Raw genomic sequence first — 27666 nt, 5'->3', positions numbered from 1 at the left:
TATATTTTCCAAAAAAAAATATGTTAAGTATGGTCCAGTTTTGTTCGTAAAATTATGAGGAACATTAAGGTGAAACTATTCTTTATCTAATACATATAACAAAAGTTTCAAAAAATTTTGTTTCGATTCTAGTGCCCAGCCTTTTCTCAGGGATGCGGCTTTTTCCCACGCAATCAGCTTGTCTCTGATTTCGTATGGGTTGGACCTGTCAGTGTCAGGTAACCAAACATCTTCAACTTACACCTGCAGAGCCTAAGTCAGCTCCACACAGACAACCAATCAAAACGTAAGGCAATCTCCAGCGCATCCTTATCTTATTGTTTATTTTAAACTTCACTATTCAAACAGTATCAGCTATTCTTATTGTTTATTTCAAACTTCACTATTCAAACAGTATCATATACAATACCGCGTCCTCTTTTTTAAACGATCCATTGAAAACAGCCAATACTGCCTCTGTTCCGAACTATAAGTCATCGATCTATTTTAAATTACACAAGTCATTTTAGCTTGTCTATATAAAGGAAGATAATTCGACTCACGCTACAGCAGAGCGGCCAAATCAACGACGAACGACCGTCAGGGACTCAGGCGAGCGGTCGGCGGTTGCAAGCAAGTCTGCACGGACGAAGCAGTGACCAGTATGCCTTCCGCAAACTGCACAAACCAGCTCACACTTCACATTGCCTCGTGCCCCGGTGCTCAGTCTAGCTTAGCAAACAAAAACCATTCCACGGAATCTGATATCTAAGATTCAGTTTTGACAGATCAGCAAATAAAACCGTTCAAGGCATATACATAAGACACAACTCTGGATCAGGCTCTCTGGAACCTAGTGTGACTGTGTGAGGCACAAGGGCCATCACATGGTACATTACACAGGGCAAAAAAAAGTTTCACCAACGTACAGTTTACAGGGTACTCCATCTAAATATTGGCCACGCTAACTAGTTATCAGTCGAAATGTTGTCGAAGAGCCATCTCGGTTTCGCTCTTCCAGGACGCATGCGACGATTGGCCCCTCATCCTCTTGATCTTCTCCTTGTCTTTGACAGTGGAACCCTTCTTCTTTTCGGGCTCTTTTGTCAGCGCCGGTCTATCACCACATTGAGGGCAAACCATACCCTTGCCATGTGAGTAGGTCTTTGGTACACCACATTGGAGACACATCCTAAACAATGAGCCGAAGTCACAATTAAGAACACTAATAGTATTAAGGAATTCTGGTATATATTAGAGTTCACGTAAAACATGTACACAAGCTATTTCAAAATATTTGTTTCGTTGTGACATGGATACAAAAATGACCAATAATACCTCAGAAGATCAGCTGCATCTTCTGGACCAGGATTTGCGGCACCTATTATTCTTTTTCCATCAACAGAACCAGATGTCACTGAACCTGGAGGGTTGGCTCCAATTGTGGTAACCAACTGCGGTTTTGCCACCACAACAGCTCCTGGATATTATTTTTCTAGTCATATCATAAGGGGTGTAGCATATATCTGAAATTGCATAACTGGCACCCAAGATGAAACTTGCACTGCTATCATCTCAGCACCAAGCTTAGAAATATTGAGGTGGTAACCCGTAACAGAACAGTTAACAGGCACATTGGATGATAGATGTATGTATTGGTGTGTTGTATTTTGAAAAAAACTAACATGCTTTACTATCATATTAGTGCCAAGGTCAGAAATATTGAGGTGGTAACCCATAATTTAACAGTTAACAGAAATGTGGGATGATGTATGGATGTTCTGGCATATTGTGTTTTGAGAAACCAATCCTGCATTACTGTCATCTGAGAGCCAAACTCAGAAATATTGAGGTGGCATTGTGGCAACCAATAACAGAACAGTTAACAGGGACATGGAATGATGGATGGGTGTTATAGTGTATTGCATTTTGAGAAAACCAGCTTTTATAAATACTTTCAATCGCCAAGTTTCAAAGTAAAGGTAAAACCATAAAACTAAACACCAAAAAGTAACATCCTATTTACTTAGCTTGGTGAGGCCACCTAAGTATTTCTATACTAGTTACTGCTCAAAGGCCATATCATTGTCGTTATTGCATCATCCTAAAATGTCATCATGGTTTTGCTTGATAAGTTTATACTAGCCCCAATAATTGGCGCACAAATAATTACAACTTGTAACAATAACCTAACAACAATCATCAAACAATAGTACACAGTCAATAGGAGATATCAGCTGAACAACCATGTTTACATGGCCAAAAGCACAACGGTGAAACAAACAAATAGAATCAAGAATTATTGCATCTTTTGCTATGTTCTTTTTCCTTGAGGGTTATGTGATGTGCATGCTCTTTCTTTAGTGTTTTAGCAGATTGGTTGGTTCCTCTAGCTGAGTTGATTAGGTGTAGGTGGTCCAATCAGCACTCCCCAAGTCCTGAGTTCGACTTCCCGCGGGAGCAAATTTTAGTCTAGGGTGCGATCGGCAGTCGGTGCATCAGCTCCACCATCATGAATCTGTGCCCCTGTTCTTTCCTCTATCAATTGTCGCTGTTTCCCTTCTAATGTGCTTCACGTTCTTCAACCTCTGGTCAAGGTCGACACTGCCACCGGTGGTGAGTTGGATGACGGTGAGGAGATGACCATCAACTTCACTACGACGCTTATATTGCCTAGGCAAGAATAAATTACTCTTTATTCACTTTAATGTCATGTTTTTTACTTGCAAGTGTTGGCCCAGATCTAGAACTAGAAATTCTTCTACGTGTCCCCAAAAGAAACAAACATACAGTGCAGCTGCAGTTTTGTTAAGTTCAAATCTCCGGTGTCCTCAATGATGTCTGAGATGAGGCCACTGCATTATTTCGTTGTGCAGTTCACCATGGTCAACAACACAACACCCTAAATTTATCATGTCCTATTATTGATGATGTTTTATTTCGGTTGCCTTACTATATTTTTAATCTCTCTTACGCCAATCATGTTGCAGTTATTTTTTTATCACAATGTTTGTTTATTTAGCATATTAAACGGATGTATGGGCGATTCATTATGGGTAGCATAGGCTGCACTGATGTTCAGTTTGCTACTTGTTACTACTGTAAAATGGATAGATGTATGTGCGATTCAATTCCTGTTGTTGCCTGATGTAGCATAGCTGTATGGGTTGTTCCTTGCCCAATTCTACATATCTTTGGACATCTTGATCCTGTAATTTGCCCAAGAAGATTTTATACGTATTGAAAAATACTCCCTCTATCCTCAAATAGTATTCGTTTAATCTCTTGATTTTTACGTCCATATTCAACAAGATGATGATGATGTTAGAATCTATGGTGCCTAGGATCGACTCCTAAGCCCCTAGAATATCAATACGTGTCTACAATACCTCGATGATGAGTAGTTATATTCTACTGAGGGGTATAGGTACACATACCTTCGTTGTTGTTTCTGGCCACCATCGCGGCGACGTCTTGCAGCGAAGACTCGTCTCCTCCTCCTCGACCTCCCTGTGTGTGGCAAGGAGATTGGTTCTCGTCGTTGATCGACGGTGGATCAACTCCTCCTGTGTCACTTGTAGGGGGAAGCTCAGATCCCGTTCCCAATGGGGTGATGGGGATCTAAGACATAGTCACAGCTCTTCCAGTCACTCCGAGCGCCTAGGGGACGGTTCCTCACAGTGTGTTGATTAGGGTTTTGTGGTCGAGTGATTAGCGTTAGCTAAACCTGTCGCTCCCTTAATCTATTTATATGGCATCATGTGACCGGGGGCTGCAATCAACGGTTAGAATACCACCCCCCCATCAGGGGCGCGGTTAGACGGTTAGGATTAATCCTACACCGGATACTGTTAACCGACTAGTGTAAAAGACACATCCTAACAATGTCCCCCTTGTTCTCAACATACCTTTCACTCAAAACTTTTATGAATTCCATTCTTTGACAAGTTTACACATAGAGACCAATGCATTGACTACATCATGCTCCCCTGCTTCAGAACAAAAAGACTTTACTAGGTTGCAATCTGTAGCCCCTGTGATTCAGGATCATAGGTACTCTCTAATCCCATGTCGGCTATGTGCTTACTAAACACGTTGGGTGGAAGACCTTTTGTGAGCGGATCCGCAAGCATCTGATGGGTTCTTATATGCTCAACTTCAATGGTGTGATCCAAAATCTTCTCCTTAACAATATAACACTTAATGTCAATATACTTGGCAGAGCCAATTGACTTATTGTTATGGGAGAAAAATACCGCTGGATCATTGTCTCAGTGGTCGCTCTATGCTATCAACCACTCTTACGTAGCTAGAAACTCAGCGTGCATTGTCGCAGTAATTCGGATACAAATTTCTTTATCCATATTGCATGTCCAGTTGCCTCATACGTAGCTAGAAACTCAGCGTGCATTGTCGACGATGTTGTCGCTGTCTGTTTGCAACTATTCCAAGAAATAGCTCCCAGAGAGCATAAATATATACCCTGAAGTGGACTTCAGTGTATCTCTACACCCTCCCCAGTCGGCATCTGCATAGCAAACTATTTGTAGGGGACTATATCTTCTATACGTAAGCATGAGACATTTAGTACCTTGAAGGTACCTTATAGCCTTCTTGACAGTTTTCCAGTGATCTATGCCTGGATTCTTCTGATAGCGACCAAGCATCCCGGTGGTAAAAGCTAAGTCAGGGCGAGTACATACTTGAGCATACATAATGCTTCCGATAGCTGAAGCATATGGTACTGACTTTATATTGTTTTTCTCATACTGATTCTTGGGACACTGATATTCCTCAAACTTATCACCCTTGACTACTGGACCAGGCGAACAATTACACTTGTGCATATTATACCTCTTTAGTACATTTTCTATATATGACTTCTGTAAGAGTCCTAATACTCCTTTTGTCTGTCTCTGTGATTTTCTATTCCAAGAACATAGGAGGCTTCTCCCATGCCTTTCATATCAAAGTTCGAGTAAAGAAACCTTATTGTTTCCGCCAACAGATCCTTATCACTACTAGCTAAGAGTATGTCATCGACATGCAGAATAAGGAAGATATACTTTCCTTTCCTAAATTTCGCATAAATGCAATTGTCTTCCTCAAAACCAAACTTTCTGATAGACTAATCAACTTGATGTACCACTATCTAGAGACTTGTTTTAATCCATAAATAGACCTCCTTAAGTGACATCACATGTGTTCTATACCGCTTACAACAAAACCCTTTGGTTGTGTCATGAACACATTTTCTACTAACTCTCCATTTAGTAATGGTGTCTTTACATCTATCTGATTGAGCTCTAAATCAAAATGAGTAACAAGTGTCATAATGATCCTGAATGAATTTTTTGTTGAGATAGGTGAGAATGTTTTATGGTAGTCAATGTCATCTGTCTGTGTGAACCCTTTGGCCACAAGTCTAGTCTTGTATCTTTCTACATTCCCCTGGAGTCACGCTTAGTCTTGTAAACCCACTTACATCCTACTGTTTTGGCTCCTTGAGAAATGACCTATAAGTCCGAAATTTTATTCATTCTCATGGATTCTAATTCATCTTACATGGTCGATAACCATTTGAATGAATTTGCGCTTCTCATAGCAGCTTCAATGTAGTGGGATCACCTTCTGTATTAATGTGCTCACTCATATAAATCTCATCACTTCATGTGTCTTCTGTTACATAGACTTCATAGTCATCAGGAATTGCAGATTTTCTGTGCCTTTGTGACCTCCGGAGACTCGGTTCTGGTTCTATCTGGGGTTCCTGCAATGGTGCGTCACTTGGTGCAACACTACCACTGTGTTCTGAACTTGCTTTGTAGTAGTTGCACTATGTGATGCAACATTTGCAGCAGGGGTTTCGCCCACAGTCGGTATGACTGTTGGTGGGACCACAGTGGGTATCGAGAAGTATGGTTCTTCATCTATCAGAAACGGGACATACGTCCTCTGTTTCTGAAGATCAACCTCTATGAGTATCTTACTCCCTTAATCATGTCATCCTCTAGGAAAATGGCATGTCTGGTTTCTATAAACTTGATTTGTCTTCCTTGACGGTAGAATCTATAACCCATCGATCTCAGGGTAGCCAATAAAATGGTAGCTAGTGGTTCTCTCATTTAGCTTTTCCTGTCCAAGATTAAATATTCTAGCTTCTACAGAACAACCCCATATGTGAAGTAGTTGACCGTGGGCTTTCTGCCAGTCCACAACTCATGGAGTTTTAGCCACTTATTTAATAGAAATTCTGTTCAGTATATGCATAGCGGTTTTTAAAGCATCCATCAAAAGACTCAATGGTAGGTTAGAGTAACTAAGCATACTTATTATCATATCCATTAGCGTTTTATTACGCCTTTCGGCAACCCCATTCTGTTGTGGTTCATCTGGTGTTTAATACTGAGCAACAATACCGTTTTCAAAAACCTCACGAAAGACCCTTGGACCTGGCCATACTCAGTATGACGCTCATAGTACTCCCCCCACGATCTGATGTGACAATCTTTATCTTCCAATCGTGTTGATTTTCTACTTCAGCCTTGAACTGTTTAAACATGTCTAAAGCTTCTGATCTTACTTAATAGGATAAATATAACCGTAGCGAGAGTAGTTATCTGTGAAGGTTATGAAAAATTAAACTCATCTACTGTCATAACTGGAAAAGAATCACAAATATCTGTATGAATAATTTCTAACACTCACGTACTGTGCTTAGCATTTTTCTTGATTTGCTTCACAAATTTACCCTTAATGCAATCTCTGCATTGAAGTCTGTGAAGTCTAGGAATAGAGAATATGTTCTTTAACGAGACGTTTTATTCTCCTCTCGAAATGTAGCTCAAACGATAGTGCCACAATTTCGACGAGGTTGCTCCATCACTTCGTTTTCTTTTCCTGCCAATGTTGGCTGATTCGTTTTATGGTGTATCTAATACATTAACAACATCACTATGCAACGGTAAATAAAACATATCTCGTTGGACGACGAGACCAACATCTTTATTATCAAACTGAATAACACATTGTCTATCGCTTGAAATGATAATGGATGTGCTGATCATCTAATCTAGAAACTGAAATAAGGTCCTTCGGAAGAAAGGTACATAAAGTACGTCTCTCAACAACAATACAAACCATTAAGTAAACTAAAATGTAGATCTCCAATGTCCTCGACTGATGCTTCGACTACATTTATCACTCTAATTGTTCTTCGGCCCTTTGAAAGCATTTGACTTGAACAGAGTCTATTTAAAAAGTTGGCAACATGAACAGTTGCACCTGATTCAATTCACCAAGAATAAATAGGATATTCTAAGTATAAAGACTTATTTACAAAAGTAATTTGGTCTTTACCACTCTCTAGAAGAAAATGCAGCAATTCAGGGCACTTTCTTTTGTAATGACCTGTCTTCTTACAGTAGAGGCAGGTATCTAGCGGAACTGAGAAATTGCCTCCTTGTTTTGGCTTATTGTTGTTGCTAGAAAAATCCTAGTTATACTGCTTACCCTGCTTTTTAAACTTCTTATTTGTTCTTATTCTGTTTAGAGATATTGTCTTTTACGAAGTTGATAGAGTCTCCAGTCTGTTTCAATCTCTCTTTCTCCTGGACACACTATGTCAAGAGTTGATCTATATTTCATTTATCAGTGACACTGTTGTTATACTGGATGTGAAAAGTCTCAAACTTTTTGGGAAGAGATTTCAGTATCATAAACATTACAAATTACTCGTGTAAGAGAGACTCGAGATATTTGTTTATCTAAGCAACGATGGATATCATTTTCTTGATAAATGGTCTGACACCATTTCTATCGTATTTCGAGTTTACAAACTCGATCATCAGATAGTAAGCATAAGCCTTAGAGGACACTTTAAGATGAGAGGCTACCCTCTCAAGGTACTATTTGGCAGTCTCACATTCTGGTATGGAACTCTTAAGAGGCTCATTAACGCTCCTCTTAAAAATAATCATACATTTATCATTTGACCTCTCTCACTTGACCTTGTCGATGTTGTATTGCATTCACTTGTGATCATAGTTGGGAGTGTCCAATGCGGGCTCTGTTGGTCTATCAAACCGCACTGAGTAATCTATATTTCACCCACTGTATTCATCATATCAATATCCTCTCTCAAAGAATGATAACTACTACCATCTAGCCATTTTATCTGAGCAATCTGACTAATCAACATAGCAGTATGTGCACGTTTGCAAAATTTAAAACAGAAAATATTTAGTACATATGAAATAAATATTGAATCATAGAATATGCATGAATTAAATATTTGACGTTGGTCAAATAATAACCATGCCAGATCTATGAAAAAAAAATTTGGTCACAATTCTGTATACATTGGAAAAAAACAGTAAAAGAAATTAGTAAAACTGTATAGAAATGTCAGGAAATTTCTAAAATATTTTTTCCAGTTATAGAAAATTACAGAGAATTTTATGGACTATTTTATTCTGTTGCGTACTTTGGTACTTTATTTATATTTTATGCAAATTTCAGTGGATTATGAAACCAACGTGGATTAATTATTGTTTGAATTGCGTAGAATTCAGAATTTTTTGTTGTGGTTGAATATTTTAACCAATGTTGAATATTGTTACCACAATTTTATACAAGTTTATATTTTCTAGATCATCCAATGATGGTTTACAATTGTGACCAGAATTTTTTTCCCATAGATCTGGCATGATTATTATTTAACCAACGTTGAATATTTAATTCATGCATATTAATGCTTTATTTCCCATATAAAAGATGTCCTAAATATTTTCTGTTTTACATTGCAAAGGTGCACATACTGCTATGCTGATTATCCAGATTGTTCAGGTGAAACCACTAGATGGTAGTAATTACCATTCTTGGCTAAGGTGTATATTGGTGTGATAACCACAGTGGGTAAAATAGATTACTCACTGCGGTTTGATAGACCAACAAAGCCCACAGTGGGCACTCCCAACTATGATCACAAGTAGATGCAATACAACATCGACAGAGTCAAGTGAGAGAGATCAAATGCTAAATGTATGATTATTCTTAAGAGGGGCATCAAGGAATCTCTTATGAGTTCCATATTAGAGTGTGAGACTGTTAAGGAGTACCTTGAGAGGGTAGCTTCTCATCATAAAGTGTACTCTACGACAAATGTTTGCTCTCTGATGACCGAGTTTATAAATGCCAAATACGATGGAAATGATGTCAGACCATTTATTCAGAAAATGATATTCATCGTTGCTAAGATAAACAAATACCTCGAGTTTGCTTTACACGAGAAATTTGTAGTGTTTATGATAATGAAGTCTCTACCAAGGAATTTGAAACTTTTCACATCCAGTATAACATCAGTGTCACTGATAAGTGAAACATATATCAACTCTTGACACAATATGTCTAGCAGGAAAAGAGATTGAAGCAGACTGGAGACTATATCAACTTCGTAAAAGACAATATCCCTAAACAGAATAAGAACTCAAATAAGAAGTTCAAAAAACAGGGTAAGCAACATAACCAGACTTTTTCTAGCAACAACAATCGACCAAAACAATCAGGCAGCTTCTCAGTTCTCGCTGATACATGCCTCTACTACAAGAAGACAAGTCATTACAATAGGAAGTGTCATGAATTCATGTGTTTCTTTTAAAGAGTGGTAAGGACCAAGTTACTTTTGTAAATGAGTCTCTATACTTAGAATATTCTAATTATTCTTGTTGAGTTGACTTAGGTGCAACTGTTCAAGTTGCCAACTCTCTACAGGGACTCCGTTCAAGTCAAAGGCTCACAAAGTGCCGAAGAACAATTAGAGTGGCAAATGGAGTCGAAACAGCAGTCGAGGCCATTAGAGATATACATCTTAGTTTACCTAATGATTTTATATTGTTCTTTAGAGACGTACTCTATATATCTTTCTTGCGAAAGAACCTTATTTTAGTTTCTAGATTAGATGATCAGCACATTCATTGTCATTTCGATGATAGACAATGTGTTATTCAGTTTGATAATAAAGATGTTGATTTCGCCGTACGACGAGATATGCTTTATTTACTTTCGTACATTGATGTTGTTAATGTTTTGCATACACCAAAAAATGAACCAGCCAGCAGTGGCAGGAAAAGAAAACAAAGTGATGGAGAAACCTCGTCGAAATTATGACACTATTGTTTGGGTCACATTTCGAGGGAAGAATAGAACGTCTCGTTAAATAACAGATTTTTCATCCCCTAAACTTCACAGACTTAGACCAATGCAGAGATTGCATTATGTGTAAATTTGCGAAGCAAATTAAGAAAAATGCTAAGCGCCTAAGCACAGTACGAGAGTGTTAGAAATTATTCATATAGATATATGTGGTCATTTTTCAGTTAAGATAGTAGATGAGTTTAACTCTTTCATAACCTTCACAGATGACTACTCTCGCTACGATTATATTTATTCCATTAAGAAAAGATCAGAAGGTTTAAACAAGTTTAAACAGTTCAAGGCTGAAGTAGAAAATCAACACTATTCGAAGATAAAGATTGTCAGATCAGATCGTGGGGGGAGTACTGTGGGCGCCATACTGAGTATGGATGGGTCTTAGGGCCTTTCGCGAGGTTTCTAAGTGAAAACAGTATTGTTGCTCAGTATTCAACACATGGTGAACCGCAACTGAATGGGGTTGGTTGAAAGGCATAACAGGACGCTAATGGATATGGTAAGAAGTATGCTTAGTTACTCTAACCTACCATTGGGTCTATGGATGAAAGCTTTAAAAACCACTATGCATATACTCAACAGAGTTCCTAGTAAATCAGTGGCTAAAACTCCATATGAGTTGTGAACTAGCAGAAAGCCCACGCTCAACTACTTCCACATATGGGGTTGTCCACCAGAAGTTAGAATATTTAATACTCACTACAAGAATTCTACTGATCCCCGTCGGCCAGGGTAATTCCCGTCGGCTTTCGCTCTGGCCGACGGGAATAGACTAATTGCCGTCGGCCACCAAATAGCCGACGGGCATTATATTTATTCCCGTCGGCCACATCCCAAGCCCACGGGGATTAACTAATCCCCGTCGGCCCTGTTTTCTAGCCGACGGGGATTAATCTTTTTAGAGCCCAGCCGCGGACGCGCGGGCTCATTCTTCTTCGTTCACTCAAACCGCCCCTGCCCCTGCCCGACCCGAGCGCCGCCGCCCCTGCCCGACCGCCGCCCTGCCCGAGGCCGCCGTCGAGGCCGCCCCGCCCGAGGCCGCCGTCGAGGCCGCCCCTGCCCGACGCCCGCGCGCCTAGCCGCCGTCGAGGCCGCCCCCGCCCCGCCCAAGGCCGCCGTCGAGGCCGCCCCCGGCCTGCGCTGCGCCGCCGCCCCTGCCCAACGCCCGCGCGCCTAGCCACGCCGCCGCCCCGGCCCGCGCTGCGCCGCCGCCCCTGCCCGACGCCCCGCGCGCCTAGCCGCGCCGCCGCCCCTGCTTGAGCTGCGCCGCCGCTGCCCCACGCGGCCACCGCCCCCGGCCGAGCGCGCGACGCCGCCCCGACCCGCGCCCCCGCCTCGAGCGTCCCCACACCGCCCCCGGCCCACCCGAGCTGCGCCGCCCCCTAGCCCCCGTCGTCCGCCGTCCGCCCTCAACAAGTCGTCGCCGTCCACAAGCGTCGCCGTCCCCAGCCCACCGTCGTCCGCCGTCCGTCAGTGCCTCGACGCACCGGTCAACCACCGAAACCGAGGGCTCGCCATCCGGTCCGCGTTCAAGTTCGAGTCGTCGAGGTATAATCTTATTTCTAAATGTGAATTAATATGTGATTATTTTCGTCGGTTTTTTGTGGCCGACGGGAGTTATGCATTATACTTGCTAGTTTTAATATCATGTGTGGCTTGATGTTAGGTAAATATTAATTCTATTATTATAGTTGATTTAACAAATGATTTATGTTTTAATTTTCGTCGGTTTTTATGGCCGACGGGAGTTAGCTGTAATGCGATTATAATTTGTTTAATATTGTTATTTGTTAGTATGGTTTGACCTAATATTATTTGATGTATGATATTTGTTATTTATAACTTGATTTTGTAAATATGATATGATGTATTTGATGTTATTATTTAATGAAATTGATGTTATGCAAGCATTAATCAATTTGATAGATTTGATGTTATAGGTAATGAATTTGATGTTCTGCAATTATAATTTAATTTGATGGATTGGATGTTTGCAAATATTGTTAATTGATGAATATCATGTTAATTTGATGTTATTTATGTGTATATATAGTTATTTATGTATATATATAGTTTTATATACTACTTACCTATAGATGTATTGTTGTGAACTGCGATGCACTCGCAAGATAGTCCCGGTACTCAGCCCTCCCGTAGGAGGCCCTAGGAGTAAACCTGATCTATTCTTCTTGCTTATCTCAACTAACACCATGCGCCCCTCCTTATATAGAGAGGTAACCCTAACTTAAAAGCTAAGCAACATAACAAACCCTATATGGCCGGCACTGTTCACGCGCTACAGTAACCTCGCGTGAACAGTGGTCGCGTCTAACCTAACCATAATGCCCTAGCTAATGGGCTTTAGGCCCATAACATTCCATCCCTCCTTAAAAACAGCTCGTCCGCGAGCTGTAGTCAAGAAGAATTGACCATATGCACTCGCAAGATAGTCCCGGTACTCAGCCCTCCCGTAGGAGGCCCTAGGAGTAAACCTGATCTATTCTTCTTGCTTATCTCAACTAACACCATGCGCCCCTCCTTATATAGAGAGGTAACCCTAACTTAAAAGCTAAGCAACATAACAAACCCTATATGGCCGGCACTGTTCACGCGCTACAGTAACCTCGCGTGAACAGTGGTCGCGTCTAACCTAACCATAATGCCCTAGCTAATGGGCTTTAGGCCCATAACATTACATCCCTCCTTAAAAACAGCTCGTCCGCGAGCTGTAGTCAAGAAGAATTGACCCATACTAAACTAGCACTTAATGACTCAATACTAAGTCTTTTACATCTCGACTTAGTCTTTTATTCACCTAGAAAAAAATTGGTCGGATCTACCGAAGGAGGACGCGTCGGCGGCCAGATCGACCGATGACGGACGCGGCTGCGGTGGCGCAGAGGGCTCCCTGCGCCTGGAGAAGGTCGATGGCACCCTCCGGTGTTGTAGCTCAGGTGACCACGCCGTGGCGGTGGCCAAGGTGGCTGACGTCGACCACAGCTGCGACGACGCAGCAGATGGCTGTCCGTGGTGCAGAAGATTGATGGCCACAGCGCGGAGGATTGGTAGTTGTGGCGTGGAGGGTTATCCTGCAGCAGCGCCCCTACAGGTTGGGCCACCATGGCGGCCGATTGTTGCAGATTGGGCGAGCAGATCCGTGCGTAGCCGTAGTCGGGCCACGCCTGGACCTCCACAAGCACGGAGGCAGGCTGCAGCAGTGGCACAGCCACCTCAACGTAGAACGCCGCCTCCACCTCCCTGGGTGTGTTGGATTGCAGCCCATTGACCCCATCGTCCTCGACTCGGCCGCCTCCGCCCGCGCCCAGGCCGCCCTCGCTCGCGCCCAGGCAGCCCGCGGTAGAAGCAGAGGGGCTGACCCACGCCTGCTCTAGCTTGGCCAGACGAGCGTCGTGGGAATCCAAACGGGCATTGATGGCGGCAAGTTGCTCGAGGATGAGGTCCATCTTGGCGGAGCAGGTCACAAGATCGTCGTGCGCGCCGGCCATGGTGGCGATGCGCGCGTAGTGCCTCTGATACCAATTTGTTGTGAACTGCGATGCACTCGCAAGATAGTCCCGGTACTCAGCCCTCCCGTAGGAGGCCCTAGGAGTAAACCTGATCTATTCTTCTTGCTTATCTCAACTAACACCATGCGCCCCTCCTTATATAGAGAGGTAACCCTAACTTAAAAGCTAAGCAACATAACAAACCCTATATGGCCGGCACTGTTCACGCGCTACAGTAACCTCGCGTGAACAGTAGTCGCGTCTAACCTAACCATAATGCCCTAGCTAATGGGCTTTAGGCCCATAACATTCCATCCCTCCTTAAAAACAGCTCGTCCGCGAGCTGTAGTCAAGAAGAATTGACCCATACTAAACTAGCACTTAATGACTCAATACTAAGTCTTTTACATCTCGACTTAGTCTTTTATTCACCTAGAAAAAAATTGGTCGGATCTACCGAAGGAGGACACGTCGGCGGCCAGATCGACCGATGACGGACGCGGCTGCGGTGGCGCAGAGGGCTCCCTGCGCCTGGAGAAGGTCGATGGCACCCTCCGGTGTTGTAGCTCAGGTGACCACGCCGTGGCGGTGGCCAAGGTGGCTGACGTCGACCACAGCTGCGACGACGCAGCAGATGGCTGTCCGTGGTGCAGAAGATTGATGGCCACAGCGCGAAGGATTGGTAGTTGTGGCGTGGAGGGTTATCCTGCAGCAGCGCCCCTACATGTTGGGCCACCATGGCGGCCGATTGTTGCAGATTGGGCGAACAGATCCGTGCGTAGCCGTAGTCGGGCCACGCCTGGACCTCCACAAGCACGGAGGCAGGCTGCAGCAGTGGCACAGCCACCTCAACGTAGAACGCCGCCTCCACCTCCCTGGGTGTGTTGGGTTGCAGCCCATTGACCCCATCGTCCTCGACTCGGTCGCCTCCGCCCGCGCCCAGGCCGCCCTCGCTCGCGCCCAGGCAGCCCGCGGTAGAAGCAGAGGGGCTGACCCACGCCTGCTCTAGCTTGGCCAGACGAGCGTCGTGGGAATCCAAACGGGCATTGATGGCGGCAAGTTGCTCGAGGATGAGGTCCATCTTGGCGGAGCAGGTCACAAGATCGTCGTGCGCGCCGGCCATGGTGGCGATGCGCGCGTAGTGCCTCTGATACCAATTTGTTGTGAACTGCGATGCACTCGCAAGATAGTCCCGGTACTCAGCCCTCCCGTAGGAGGCCCTAGGAGTAAACCTGATCTATTCTTCTTGCTTATCTCAACTAACACCATGCGCCCCTCCTTATATAGAGAGGTAACCCTAACTTAAAAGCTAAGCAACATAACAAACCCTATATGGCCGGCACTGTTCACGCGCTACAGTAACCTCGCGTGAACAGTGGTCGCGTCTAACCTAACCATAATGCCCTAGCTAATGGGCTTTAGGCCCATAACATGTATATATGTGTGACGTGTAGAAACATGATTGTCTCACACGCACTCTTTACTCGTACACACAGCCGCAATAATGGGTGATAGACGTGATTGGATGTATGAAGGTTTCAAGAAGGGTGGATGTCACACAAGTGAATGGTTTGCCAAGACGCAGATGTTTCTGGACCATGCAGCTGCTTTGTCACAAATAGATAATATTAGGTGTTCATGCAATAAATGTAGAAATATGACGAGCCACACCAAGAGGCAGGTCACACTACACCTGTGTTCGCATGGTTTCGTGCCAGGCTATAAGGTCTGGTATCTCCATGGTGAAGATGTTGAACGAGCAGTAGAAGTAGAAGTTGATGACGGTGAAGATGATGTTGATAGGATGGACCAGATGCTTGAGGATCTGCAGCCTGAACTGGCACCAGATCATCATGATTCACCTACACCGGAGGTTCAGAAGTTCTTCGACCTACTCAAAGCGTCAGAAGAGCCTCTTCACGGGCACACTGACGTGACCGTACTGGAATTCGTGACCCGACTGATGTCAATCAAGTCCAAGTTTGCATTCTCAATTAATTGTTACAAGGAGCTTGTGGATTTGATTAGCGAGGTTCTTCCTACGGGTCATAAGATGCCCAAAGACATGTACCAGTCCAAGAAATTGCTTGAAGGTCTTGGTATGGAGTATGAGAAGATTGATGTTTGCCAAGACAACTGTATGCTTTTTTGGAAGGAACATGACAGAGAACAGAAATGCTTAAAATGTGGGAAGTCGAGGTACGTGGAGCTTGTAAATGAAGATGGGGAGAAGGTGGTGACAAAGGTTGCACATAAACAGCTTCGGTACATGCCTCTCACTCCTAGAGTGAAACGTTTGTTTCTCTCGAGGAAGACCGCTATGCACATGAGGTGGCATAAAGATTGTACGGACAGACAAGATGGGTTAATGGTGCACCCGTCAGATGGTGATGCATGGAAGGTTCTTGACAAATTTGATCCAGATTTTGCCAGCGATGCAAGAAACGTTCGTATCGGCTTGGCAACTGATGGTTTCACGCCGTTCAATATGACCGCTGCGTCGTATTCATGTTGGCCTGTCATTGCCATACCGTACAACCTTCCACCTGCTCTTTGCATGAAATATGAGTTTATGTTCCTATGTCTTGTTATACCTGGGCCTGAGCATCCTGGCGTACGCCTCAATGTGATGCTTCAACCACTGATTGAAGAGTTAAAGAAGTTATGACAAGGTGTGGAAGCCTATGACTGCTTCAAGAAGCAGAAATTCAATCTTCGTGTTGCATATCTGTTCTCGGTTCATGATTTTATGGTGTATGGTATTTTCTCTGGATGGAGCGTGCATGGTAGATTGACGTGTCCTTATTGTGCTAAAGATACAGATTGTTTTCGTCTTAGTGCTGGTGGCAAGATATGTTACTTTGATTGTCATAGATGTTTTCTACCCTTCAATCACCCCTTCAGAAGGCAGAGAAAGGAATTTAGGAAGGGCACCATCGTCACGAAGGGACCGCCCAAGCGACGTAGTGGGATAGAAATTATAGAAGAGCATATGAAACTTGTCCTAGACGAGAGTGGGAAAAGGTATCAAGGTTTTGGTGAGGAGCATAACTGGACTCACATATGTGGCTTGTGGGAGCTTCCTTATGCTAAGTCATTGATTTTGATGCACAACATCGACGTCATGCATCAAGAGAGTAACTTTTGCCAAGCCCTCATAAATACATGCATGGATTTCCCTGATAAAACGAAAGACAATGACAAGGCACGCATGGACTTAGCAGTGATATGTGATCGTCCAACCCTGGTGCTTAGAGAAAACGGAGGCAAACCAAAAGCTGACTATTGTCTGAAATCTAAGCAACGGAAAGAAGTGATGAAGTGGATGAAGGATATTAAATTCCCCGATGGTTATGCCGCTGGTTTTAGAAGATCTGTGAACTTGAAGACAATGAAGATGAATGGACTGAAGAGCCATGACTTCCACATAATTATGGAGAGGCTCATGCCTGTAATGTTTCGTGGATACATTTCAGAAGCTGTGTGGAAAACGTTAGCTGAAGTTAGCTATTTCTACAGACAGTTGTGTGCTAAAGAAATCAGAAGAGATGTGATGGAACAGCTGGAGAAAGAGGCACCAGTGCTTTTGTGCAAATTGGAAAAAATATTTCCACCGGGTTTCTTCAATCCTATGCAGCATCTCTTTATACATCTTCCATATGAGGCTAAGGTCGGTGGTCCTGTTCAGTATAGGTGGATGTTTCATATAGAAAGAGCTTTAAAGAAGCTTAGAGCAATGGTGGGCAATAAGGCAAGAGTTGAAGGATGTATTGCGGAACAATTTAAACTTAAGGAGGTAGCACACTTCACAAGTTGTTACTTTGCAGAAGAACATAATGTATTTGCTCGAAAGAAAAGGTACCATGATGATGAACGAGAGATGCCTCCTTGTAGTGATCTTTCGATTTTTCAGACAAACGACAAAGCCATTTATATTTTAAGTATTATGTCATTTTTGATGCACTAATGAATAATTTCTTATTTTTTATGCAGGATGCCGCCAAAATCAAAGAAGTCAGTGAAAGGGTTGTTCAAGGGCCTGGGCCTTTTTCAGGGCAGTTTTTCGAGCAGCAGCAGACGTCGAGAGTTGTTGAGCGCGGTACATGGAGATGAGGTAACATATCTTGTACAAATAAATTTATTTACATATTTACAAATAAATCTTGAGTTGTATGTACCAGGATGAGCAGCACACTGAGGAGCAGCACATTGAGGAGGAGCAGCACAATGAGGCTGAGCAGCACAATGAGGAGGTGGAGCACGGGACATGGGACCAGGTCGCACAGCATCACCAGCCATGGGACCAATGGGACCACCAGAGAGAGCAGCAACAGGCGTGGGACCAGTGGGGCCAACAGGGCGAACCGGCTGACAACCCGATGGATGATGGCTCGGGAGGCTCTTCAGCGACACGCACACGTCGCTCAAGAAAAAGCCACTCAGTAAAGCCTCGTCACGCGATAGAGCGAGAGGCTGATAGGACTTTAATCATGCCACATGGAGATCGGTGAGTGTAATATATTAACTTATCTCATATAACTATTATGTGTATTATTAATGTTTTTGTGTAATGCAGGAATTGGGAGGACCTGTCCTTCGACGGCAAGGGACACCACACTCAGGTTAACCTTACGTTGGGTTCTCTTTGCCGCCTTCACTACCCTGGTACAGTGAAGGTGTCAAACGGTGATACCGAGGATGAGGTGCTCGTCAGTACCTGGGATGAGTACAAGTTTAAAAAGGAACGAAACCACACCGACAGACAGGGACTTGTGCGTAATGACTTTTGGGTATGAATTCTTTATTATTTTTGTTATGTTTCTTAATATGGTAAATCTATGACTTATACTATTGTATTTGTATTCTTTATGTTGTAGCTTCGATATCGGTTGCCTGACGGAGAGGATTACATGGGGCACGCTGAACGTGTCTTGCAAAACAATGCAAAGAAGCTGGTGAAGGATGCCATATACTATGCGAGAATTCAGGCTACAAACCTGTATTTTCAAAAGCATCCAGAAGAAGCAGGCCCCTTGAATAAAAAGGAAGGGTCCGCAAAGATATATTTGACTGAGGATCAATATCGTGAGGTTAGTATTCAATTTGTTTTACCCTTTATATTTATTGTTGTGATTGATATAATATGTAACATTGTGTGTGTGCAGGTGATGGTTCCATGGATGGCGCCCGTGCCTGATGCGTACTATGCTTGGTGTCGATATTGGGCTTCCGAAGGCTTCCAGAAAGCGTCAGCGCATCACAGACAATGTCGAGGAACCAATCCTAACCACAAGTTTGGCGATGACGACATGATACGAAAAGCTAAAAGAATGGTAAGTTTGATCTTTCTATGTCGATCAACAAATAATACGATTGCTTATGAATGTTTTTTGTTTATACAGGAAGCTACGAGTGGCCAAAAGCCTAGTGACATTGAGGTCTACCAGGAGGGCCACAAAGGACCAGACCCGAACAACCCTGACCAGCTCTGCAGCCAGACAGCCACGGATCGCTTGGTGAGTTTTGGCTCAAAAGTTCAAACGTTCAAAGTATATAAATTCCTGCATTTGTAAGGTTGTGAATGATGTATAGGCGGCATATGGGGAGGAGATGGTTCGTCGCCATGGCCCTGACTTCGACTGGCGCCATGAACCGGTGGATCCCTCGGTGGTGTACGCAAGTGGTGGTGGCAAAGCGCATGGACGGTAAGCTCTAACTTATGAAATTATATGGTTGACACTAAATTGATTATACAGTAATCACATTTTTTGAATAACTTATAGATACGCACTCTTCGACGGATTTATTGACTCGTCGTCGGTGAGATCTCAGAGGACGGGTTCATCTTCCCGTAGCTCATGCTCTCGTCGACCGAACGAGCAGGAGTTGGAGATTATGAGGATGCGTGAAGAGATGAGACAACAACGCGAATTTATGGAGGCTTGCAATGCACATAACCAAGCGATGTATCAAGTGAGTACACATAATTCGAACTCTAAATTATTATATTTCAATACAACATCTTCGGTAGTAACACATATGTGTTTAACAGTTAATGCAGAAACAGGGCATGACATCAAATTTTCCACCGCCACCACAATGGAGCCAATTTGCAAACACACCAGTTCCACCACCACAGTTCACCACCCCTACGACACATATACCTGCACCTGGAGATAGGGTACGTTTGATAACTCTCCATTAATTTATACACTTGTATACTTTTTGATATTTGCATTTAACGTGTTGATATTTGCTAACTTGCATAGGTTACGCCTGAAGCGGGTGGCAGTGGGTCTGATCCAGCAGTAGGGACTGGATTTGTTGACTCGCTCTTCGCGTTCCCTCCTCCTGGTGGTGAAGGCGGCAGCGGTCAAAGCTCTAACCACCCAAGTGGTGGTTATCTCTAAACACTTAATCTTATGTTTGAAATGTCGTACTCGTTGGTGGATGTTATGTTCAATACTATGTCGTACTCGTTGTTTGATGTTGGTGGATGTTATGTTTGAATACTATGTCGTACACGTTGGTGGATGTTTTAATTATAAATGCAAGTGTTTATGTCTAAATGCATGTGTTTGTGGATGTCGTATCTCTACATGTGTTTGTAATGTGGCTGTTATATGTGATTTATATTATGTTTGATATATGTTATGTGTGCAGAAATAGTGACATAATTTAGTGATGTTTTTGTAGCAGTATACAGTAATTCCCGTCGGCCCATATAATTCTCGTCGGCTATGGTCGAACCGACGGGAATTAATTACTAACTCCCGTCGGCCCAGTTAATTCCCGTCGGCCACGTAGGGCCGACGGGAATTAATTAATAACTCCCGTCGGCCCAGTTAATTCCCGTCGGCCAGCAAAACCGACGAGAATTAGCCTTAATTCCCGTCGGCCACTATCTAGCCGACGGGAATTAATTATTCCCGTCGGCCGCCGACGGGGATAACCTTATCCCCGACAAGGGACGCCTGTCGGCCTGAAACCGACGGGAATAAGCCCTAAACCGACGGGAATTACTTATTCCCGTCGGTTTAGGGCTTATTCCCGTCGGTTTCAGGCCGACGGGAATTAAGTGAATTCCTGTAGTGACTGCACGGGGAGGCTAGATGAGAGAATCACTAGCTACCATTTTATTGGCTACCCTGAGAGATCGAAGGTTCTACTGCCCAGGCAGACAAACCAAGTTTATAGAAACCAGACATGTCATTTTCATAGAGGATGACATGTTCTAGGTGAGTAAGATACTCAGAGAGGTTGACCTTTAGAAAAAGAGGACGTATGTCCAGTTTTCGATGGTTGAAGAACCATACTTCTCGATACCCACAGTGGTCCCACCAACAATCATATTGATTGTGGGTGAAACCCCTGCTACAAATGTTGCATCACCTAATGCAACTACTACAGATAAAGAAGCTTCACCTTCTACATATCTTGGCCCTGAGCCGGTTGCACAGGAAAGTTCAGAATACAGTGGTAGTGTTGCGCCAAGTGACACACCATTGCAGAAGCCCCAGGTAGAACCGGAACCCAAACCAAGTCTCAGGAGGTCACAGAGGAACAAAAAATCTGCGATTCCTGATGACTATGAAGTATATACAACAGAAGACACAGGATGTGGTGAGATTTATATAAGTGAGGACATTGATACAGAAGGTGATCCCACTACATATGAAGTTGCTATGAGAAGCGTAAACGTAAATTTATCCGAATAGTTATCGGCCATGTAAAATGAATTAGAATCCATGAGAATAAATAAAGTTTGGGACTTAGAGGTCATTCCCCAAGGAGCCAAAACAATAGGATGTAAGTGGAACTACAAGACCAAGCGTGACTCCAGAGGGAATGTAGAAAGATACAAGGCTAGACTTGTGGCCAAAGGGTTCACACAGAGAGAAGGCATTGACTACCATGACACCTTCTCACCTGTCTCAACAAAAGATTCATTCAGCATCATTATGGCACTTGTTGATCATTTTGATCTAGAGCTCCATGAGATGGATGTAAAGACAACATTCCTAAATGGAGAGTTCGTAGAAAATGTGTTTATGACACAACCAAAGATCTATGGTGCCTAGGATCGACTCCTAAGCCCCTAGAATACCAATCCGTATCTACAATACCTCGATGATGAGTAGATCTATTCTACTGAGGGGTATAGGTACACATACCTTCGTTGATGTTCCTGGCCACCATCGTTGCGGCGTCTTGCAGCGAAGACCCGCATCCTCGTCCTCCTCGATCTCCCTGTGTGTGGCGAGGAGATTGATTCCCGTCGTTGATCGGCGATGGATCAACTCCTCCAGTCACCTGCAGGGGGAAGCTTAGATCTCGTTCCCAATGGGGCGACGGAGATCTGAGATAGTCACAGCTCTTCCGGTCACTCCGAGCACTTAGGGGATCAGTTCCTCACAGTATGTCGATTAGGGTTTTGTGGTCGAGTGATTAGCATTAGCTAAACCCGTCGGCCCCCTTAATCTATTTATATTGTGTCGTGTGACCGGGGGCTGCAACAAACGGTTAGGATAACCCTCCCAATCAGGGGCACGGTTAGACGGTTAAGATTAACCATATCCCGGTTACTGTTAACCGGCTAGTGTAGAGGACACATTCTAACAGATGAATGATACATATATAGTACATATACATCAAGTATTGTATGAAGTCACTAAAAAGCCAAAACAAATTTTATTCTAGGACAGAGGGAGTAGCTAACTCTCAAAAAGTCGGATAGACTAGACCTGTTTGTTGGGGGCCTTCGTTTCTCAAATGTCCTCAAAAACACCGACTAACCATTGGTCATCAACATATTTGTCAAGCATTGCAGAAGCTTCAGAATCAGACCACCTTCAGTGTAGAACGATGGATGAGTAACGAAGGTAACTTCGTCATAATAACAATGGGAAGGTGGTGCAAGGAGAAGGTGTTATCATGAATACTGAAGGCATAAGACAATGTTATCCTCGTACCATTTGTAAATCTTGTGTGTAATTCTTGAGGGCATAAGTGTAACTTCGCATGAAGTTGTACGATTTTCTATAAATAGATGAACAGTGCACTGCATAAAGTACATTTTGGTGGATTGGACAATCGCTGTGTAATTCTCTCTCTACATCACCTTCATTGTAATTCTCTCTGAAGAACCGAAGGTACAATTGTAAAGTTAATTTACAAAAGGGGAACATGTTATTGATATATCTAAATTGAACTTTCATATTTAAACTCTTTTATACTCCTTGCATATCCATTTATTCATACTAATATAAATCTATACTACTTATTAAGGCTGTAAGGGTAGCCTGCCCCTCGTTGTTCTGCCACCAGCCGTAGCCTCCCTCCCGCGCAGCAAAAATATGTGACCAGCAGGAATCGAACTCTGACCAATTCACTAGAGGAGCCCACGCTTAACCAAGCCACCTACAGTTGTTTTGTGTTACATGGTGGTCGTTTATTTTATTTTAACAGCTGAACGTTGTTTCTCTCCCAAGTCTCCTTTTGGCTCTCACGCGCACAACAACGACTACAAAGAAACCGCACAGCGACGACGAAGTCTATACTTACTACTTATTAAGGTTGTAAGGGTAGTCTGCCCCTCGCTGTTCTACCACCAGCCGTAGCCTCCCTCCCGCGCAGCAAAAATATGTGGCCAGCAGGAATCGAACTCTGACCAATTCTCTGGAGGAGCCCACGCTTAACCAAGCCACCTACAGTTGTTTTGTGTTACATGGTGGTCGTTTATTTTATTTTAACAGCTGAACGTTGTTTCTCTCCCAAGTCTCCTTTTGGCTCTCACGCGCACAACAACGACTCCAAAGAAACCGCACAGCGACGACGAAGTCTCTACTACTTCTTCTTCCCTCCCCGCCCCTCCCTCTCGTCGTCTCTCTTGCCCAACTGCCCGCCCCCAACCGTGTCGCCGCCCATGCGTCCCCGGGCCGACCAGAACCCTACCCGCTCTGCCCTGCCCCTTCACCTCCTACCTCTTCTTACGCTGTCATCCCGACCCCCTACGTTCGAGCCGACCGGAACCCTATCCGTCCCTAGCGCCTATGTTGTTGTTGTGGTGCCCGCGATGGAGAGGATGGCACGCAGATCCTCTAGCTGGCGCCGAAAGGGATGAGCTCGAAGGCGTGAGGCGCGGGAGGTCCGACTCGAAGACCAGGCGGTTGTGGTCGCAGCCGATGATGGCGTCGATCTTCTGCTACGCCTTCCTAAGCACGTCCGCATGCTGGATCAGCTCGGCCAGCGCCCACTCCACTGTGTTGGATGTCGTGTCCGTCCTAGGTACGCCCCCACCACTCCTCCTCCCTCCCCCTAGATGTATCGTTCACCTAGATCCGGCCTCATCCCTGGTTTTCTCCGGGGGCACTTTGAAAAATATGTAATACTTTCCTTTTGCTTACTCCCAAGTTGAGATTAAGAGAACCATACCAAAAGGATCAGTGTAGTCTACCTCTAAGGATTTCAAGACTAAAAAGATATTTGCTGGTGGGCTTCCCTCGACACTAACAGAAGGTAACATCAGTATGTCACATGATGGATCAGCTTTGTTTTACATTGATTTTTCCTTGATGAATGTTTTATTTGTTAACCTTGATCAGAAGATTTCAATATATTCTTTGCAAGATATGGGACTGTGGTAGACCACTAGATTATGTTTGATCATGAGACCAAACATTCTCGAGACTTTGGATCTATAGTTTTTCAATCTGAGCAAGTTGTAGATGATTTGTTACAAATGGAAATATGATTGACCTTGTTGGTTCGAAGATAGTCTACAGTTCCTTATAGAAATGGCACAAATGGTCATCCCCTCCATTTTTACCTACGGTAAAATATGTAAAGTAATGTCAACAAAAGGAAAATGCATTCTTCAATTGCAAGTCACCAGTTATGCTATTCCATGGGAAATCATGCTTATTTGATAGAAGGGACTTTGACCAGGCTTAGGTCATTTGCTTTGTTTGTAGGTGGAGATCAAGAAAGCGACACCAAATAATTCCTCCAATGCACCACCACCACCAGTGTATGGTAGAAATGCTAGGTCATCATATGGTAGTGCCTCTAGGGACCACCCTTCAGCTGATAACTATGGTGCATTGGTATAATAGCTGGGCACGAACATATGAGTTACATCGCTTCGTCAAAGAAAGATGCAAAGCACTTTATAGGTAAGATGGATTATCAAATAATATTATTTGACATTTAGGTTTTTTTGTTTCAGAATTTTTAGATGGTAGATTGCTAAACTTGGCTATTCCTATTAACCATTGTTTCCTCTGTAACAGAGTTCTCGAAGAAGGTTCCTTCGAGTAAGCCATATCGCATTATACTCGGTGGTGTGAGAGACAATCTTTACAATACACATGAGCGGGCATGCCAATTGTTATCCAGTGGATATGCTGACATTCTTTAAGAATCTACTGTCACAAACATTGAGAAGGTCAACTATTGATCAAAGAACCTTTGAATTGCACCAGTTGAATAGTGTTTTTTTCTTAAGTTATATGCTTCACATTGAATTGTCGCATTCATTGATGCCATTCGATTATATGCATGTTATATTCCTATTGTACAATTCATTCAAAGTGTCTTCTCATTTTTCTATACTTCTAAATCTACTTGCTAACGAATTATGCATCAGTTATTTTCCTCTCACCGCACTCACAAATCCAAACCAATTTTCTATTGGTCCATGACTGATTAAATTAATAGTAATTAATGGAAGGGACTTTGACCAGGCTTAGGTCATTTGCTTTGTTTGTCGGTGGAGATCAAGAAAGCAGAACCAAATAAATCCTCCAATCCACCAGACCACCACCACCAGTGTATGGTAGAAATGCTAGGTCAACATATGATAGTGGCTCTAAGGACCACCCTTCAGCTGACAACTATGGTGCATTGGTATAATAGCTGGATATGAACATATGAGCTACATCGCTCATCAAAGAAAGATGCAAAGCACTATATAGGTAAGATGGATTAGCAAATAATATTGTTTGACATTTAGGTTTTTATATTTTATATAATACACTATTAGGTGAGTGCCTGTGCGTTGCAGGCCTGGGTTTCTCTTTGATATCATTACGGACGGCTCGCGAATGTTGTCATCCATCTCATAATCGTATAACACATATGTATATATAAGTTATCGAGATATTATATGTTCCAGATGCAATGCACGGGCACTGATCTATCTTATATAATACACTAGGTGAGTGTCCATGCGTCACAGGTCCAAGTTTCTCTTCGATGTCATCCCGGACAGCTCGCATATATGTCATCCTATATCTCATAACTATATAACACATATGTGCATATATAAGTTATCGAGATATTATATGTCCCCGTTGCAACGCACGGGCACTGACCTAGTCATGATTTATTCACCTAAGATTTAATCTTCGCCTCCGAAGGAGTTATCCTGAATGGATAACTTCTTCGTGACGAAAGTTGTCTAACTTTTTAATATTGTGTTGCCTTGTTTTTTATTGTGTATAGCAATCGAGAATGAGTGACCAACAGTCCAACACTATTGATTTCTCATTTTGGGTTCCTTTGCAACCTAGTTTTGAGCGTTGGATAACAGGTCCCTATATTCTTCAGGTGCTTGCCTGCAGCAACAAATCGCTTATCAACTTTCTATGTGCGCTACTAGTTAGTAGAAATCTAATCGACATCTATGGCTCTACCTTTTACCAAAATAACAGGGAGAGCGTACCATGGAATTTGGTCGATGCAAGTCTGATAAGCACACACCATTCCTAACCCAGCGATCAATAAACAATAGTAGTCTCCAGTTTCCACTTCAATCAAGTGCTTAAATCTACTTATTTTCCACTTCAATTGAGTCCACACATCTACTTACATTCCACTTCAATTGAATCCTTAAATCTACTTACCTGGAGGCGGCAGCTTGCTCCCCTCTTTCCCACGGCGATCGAGTACACCGAGGGCCTCCGTCCCTTCCTCAGGCTCCGCAACCCTGTGCCTCAAGAACTCCGGTGGTCCCGAGATATCGGAGAAGGCCTCCAGAGCGGAGGGCAGACAGGAGTCCCCGTCGCCGCCGCCGGCATCTCCCTTCTTACGGTTTGGTCGGCGGCGGGGCTTGAAGGCCGACTTCGGAGGAGCGGACCCCTCGTCGCCGTCCGATCCGGCTTCCTCGGCTGACGAATCAGCGGACTCGCTTAGCTCGGCGCCGGCGCCGGCGGCGGGGCCGTCCTCCTCCTCGGCGGAGGAGTAGCCCTCGAGAAGTGCTAAGCTCATTGACTGGGCTCCTGTTTTTTCTAACAGTAGATTTGCTGGATTAATAAAGGTGTTTAACGGGCTTAATTTTGATCATTATCGGGCATTAATTGGGCTGAGTTGTGTACCAACGGACCTCTCTCTCAACCGAATGCGAAGCCCATATATATCGTGGGCCGTATGCGCTTACAATTCGGATGGGTTAAAGAAAAGGAAGTGTATGGGCTTACAGCTTACTCTTGCCTTCAGAGTTCAGACTTCAGATTTCGTATAATAATGAACAAGAAAAGAACAAAAAAAACTCTATTCTACATTCGAGAAGTATAGCGAATTAGCGATAGTCTGATCTTTAGAGTTTAGGGTGTAATGTAGTTTTGAGACCATAGGGTATATTCTACAGTTTGAAGAGCAAAATTAGGCTACGACGATTGTTTATCACTAGTACAGATAAGCTCTATACTGACGGTCCTAAACATATTTACAGTGACGTTTTTCGTAACCGCCAGTACTAGAGGTCAGTAGAAATCACCATTTTTACAGGCGGGTAACTGAAGACCGCCAGTGAAAATCGATTTTCACTGGCGGTCGACGTAATAAAACCGCCAGTGAAAATCGATTTTCACTGGCGGTCGACGTAATAAAACCGCCAGTGCAAATCGTTTCCAGAAAACATAAAACAGATTTTAAAAATAGTAAAAAAATTTATTTGTATTAGGACCACCCC

The 27666-nt window shown here is 43.5% G+C and overlaps 1 protein-coding gene across 1 annotated transcript; it reads right to left on the bottom strand.

Annotated features, from left to right (window-relative positions):
• Positions 1-714: 714 nt before the first annotated feature.
• On the bottom strand, positions 715-26976 carry LOC100382940 (uncharacterized). The gene is made up of 3 exons (NM_001321951.1): positions 26600-26976; positions 1318-1459; positions 715-1171 (listed from the first exon to the last, which is right to left on the bottom strand). Exons 1-3 carry the CDS (start codon positions 26961-26963, stop codon positions 955-957), a joined length of 723 nt encoding a protein of 240 aa, NP_001308880.1. The 5' UTR covers positions 26964-26976; the 3' UTR covers positions 715-954.
• Positions 26977-27666: the final 690 nt, after the last annotated feature.

Source organism: Zea mays, chromosome 5, assembly GCF_902167145.1.
Source record: "Zea mays cultivar B73 chromosome 5, Zm-B73-REFERENCE-NAM-5.0, whole genome shotgun sequence".
In the NCBI taxonomy this organism is placed as follows: Eukaryota; Viridiplantae; Streptophyta; class Magnoliopsida; order Poales; family Poaceae; genus Zea; species Zea mays.
Note: the sequence above shows the minus strand (reverse complement) of the source record. Positions and strands in the feature narration are given on the sequence as shown.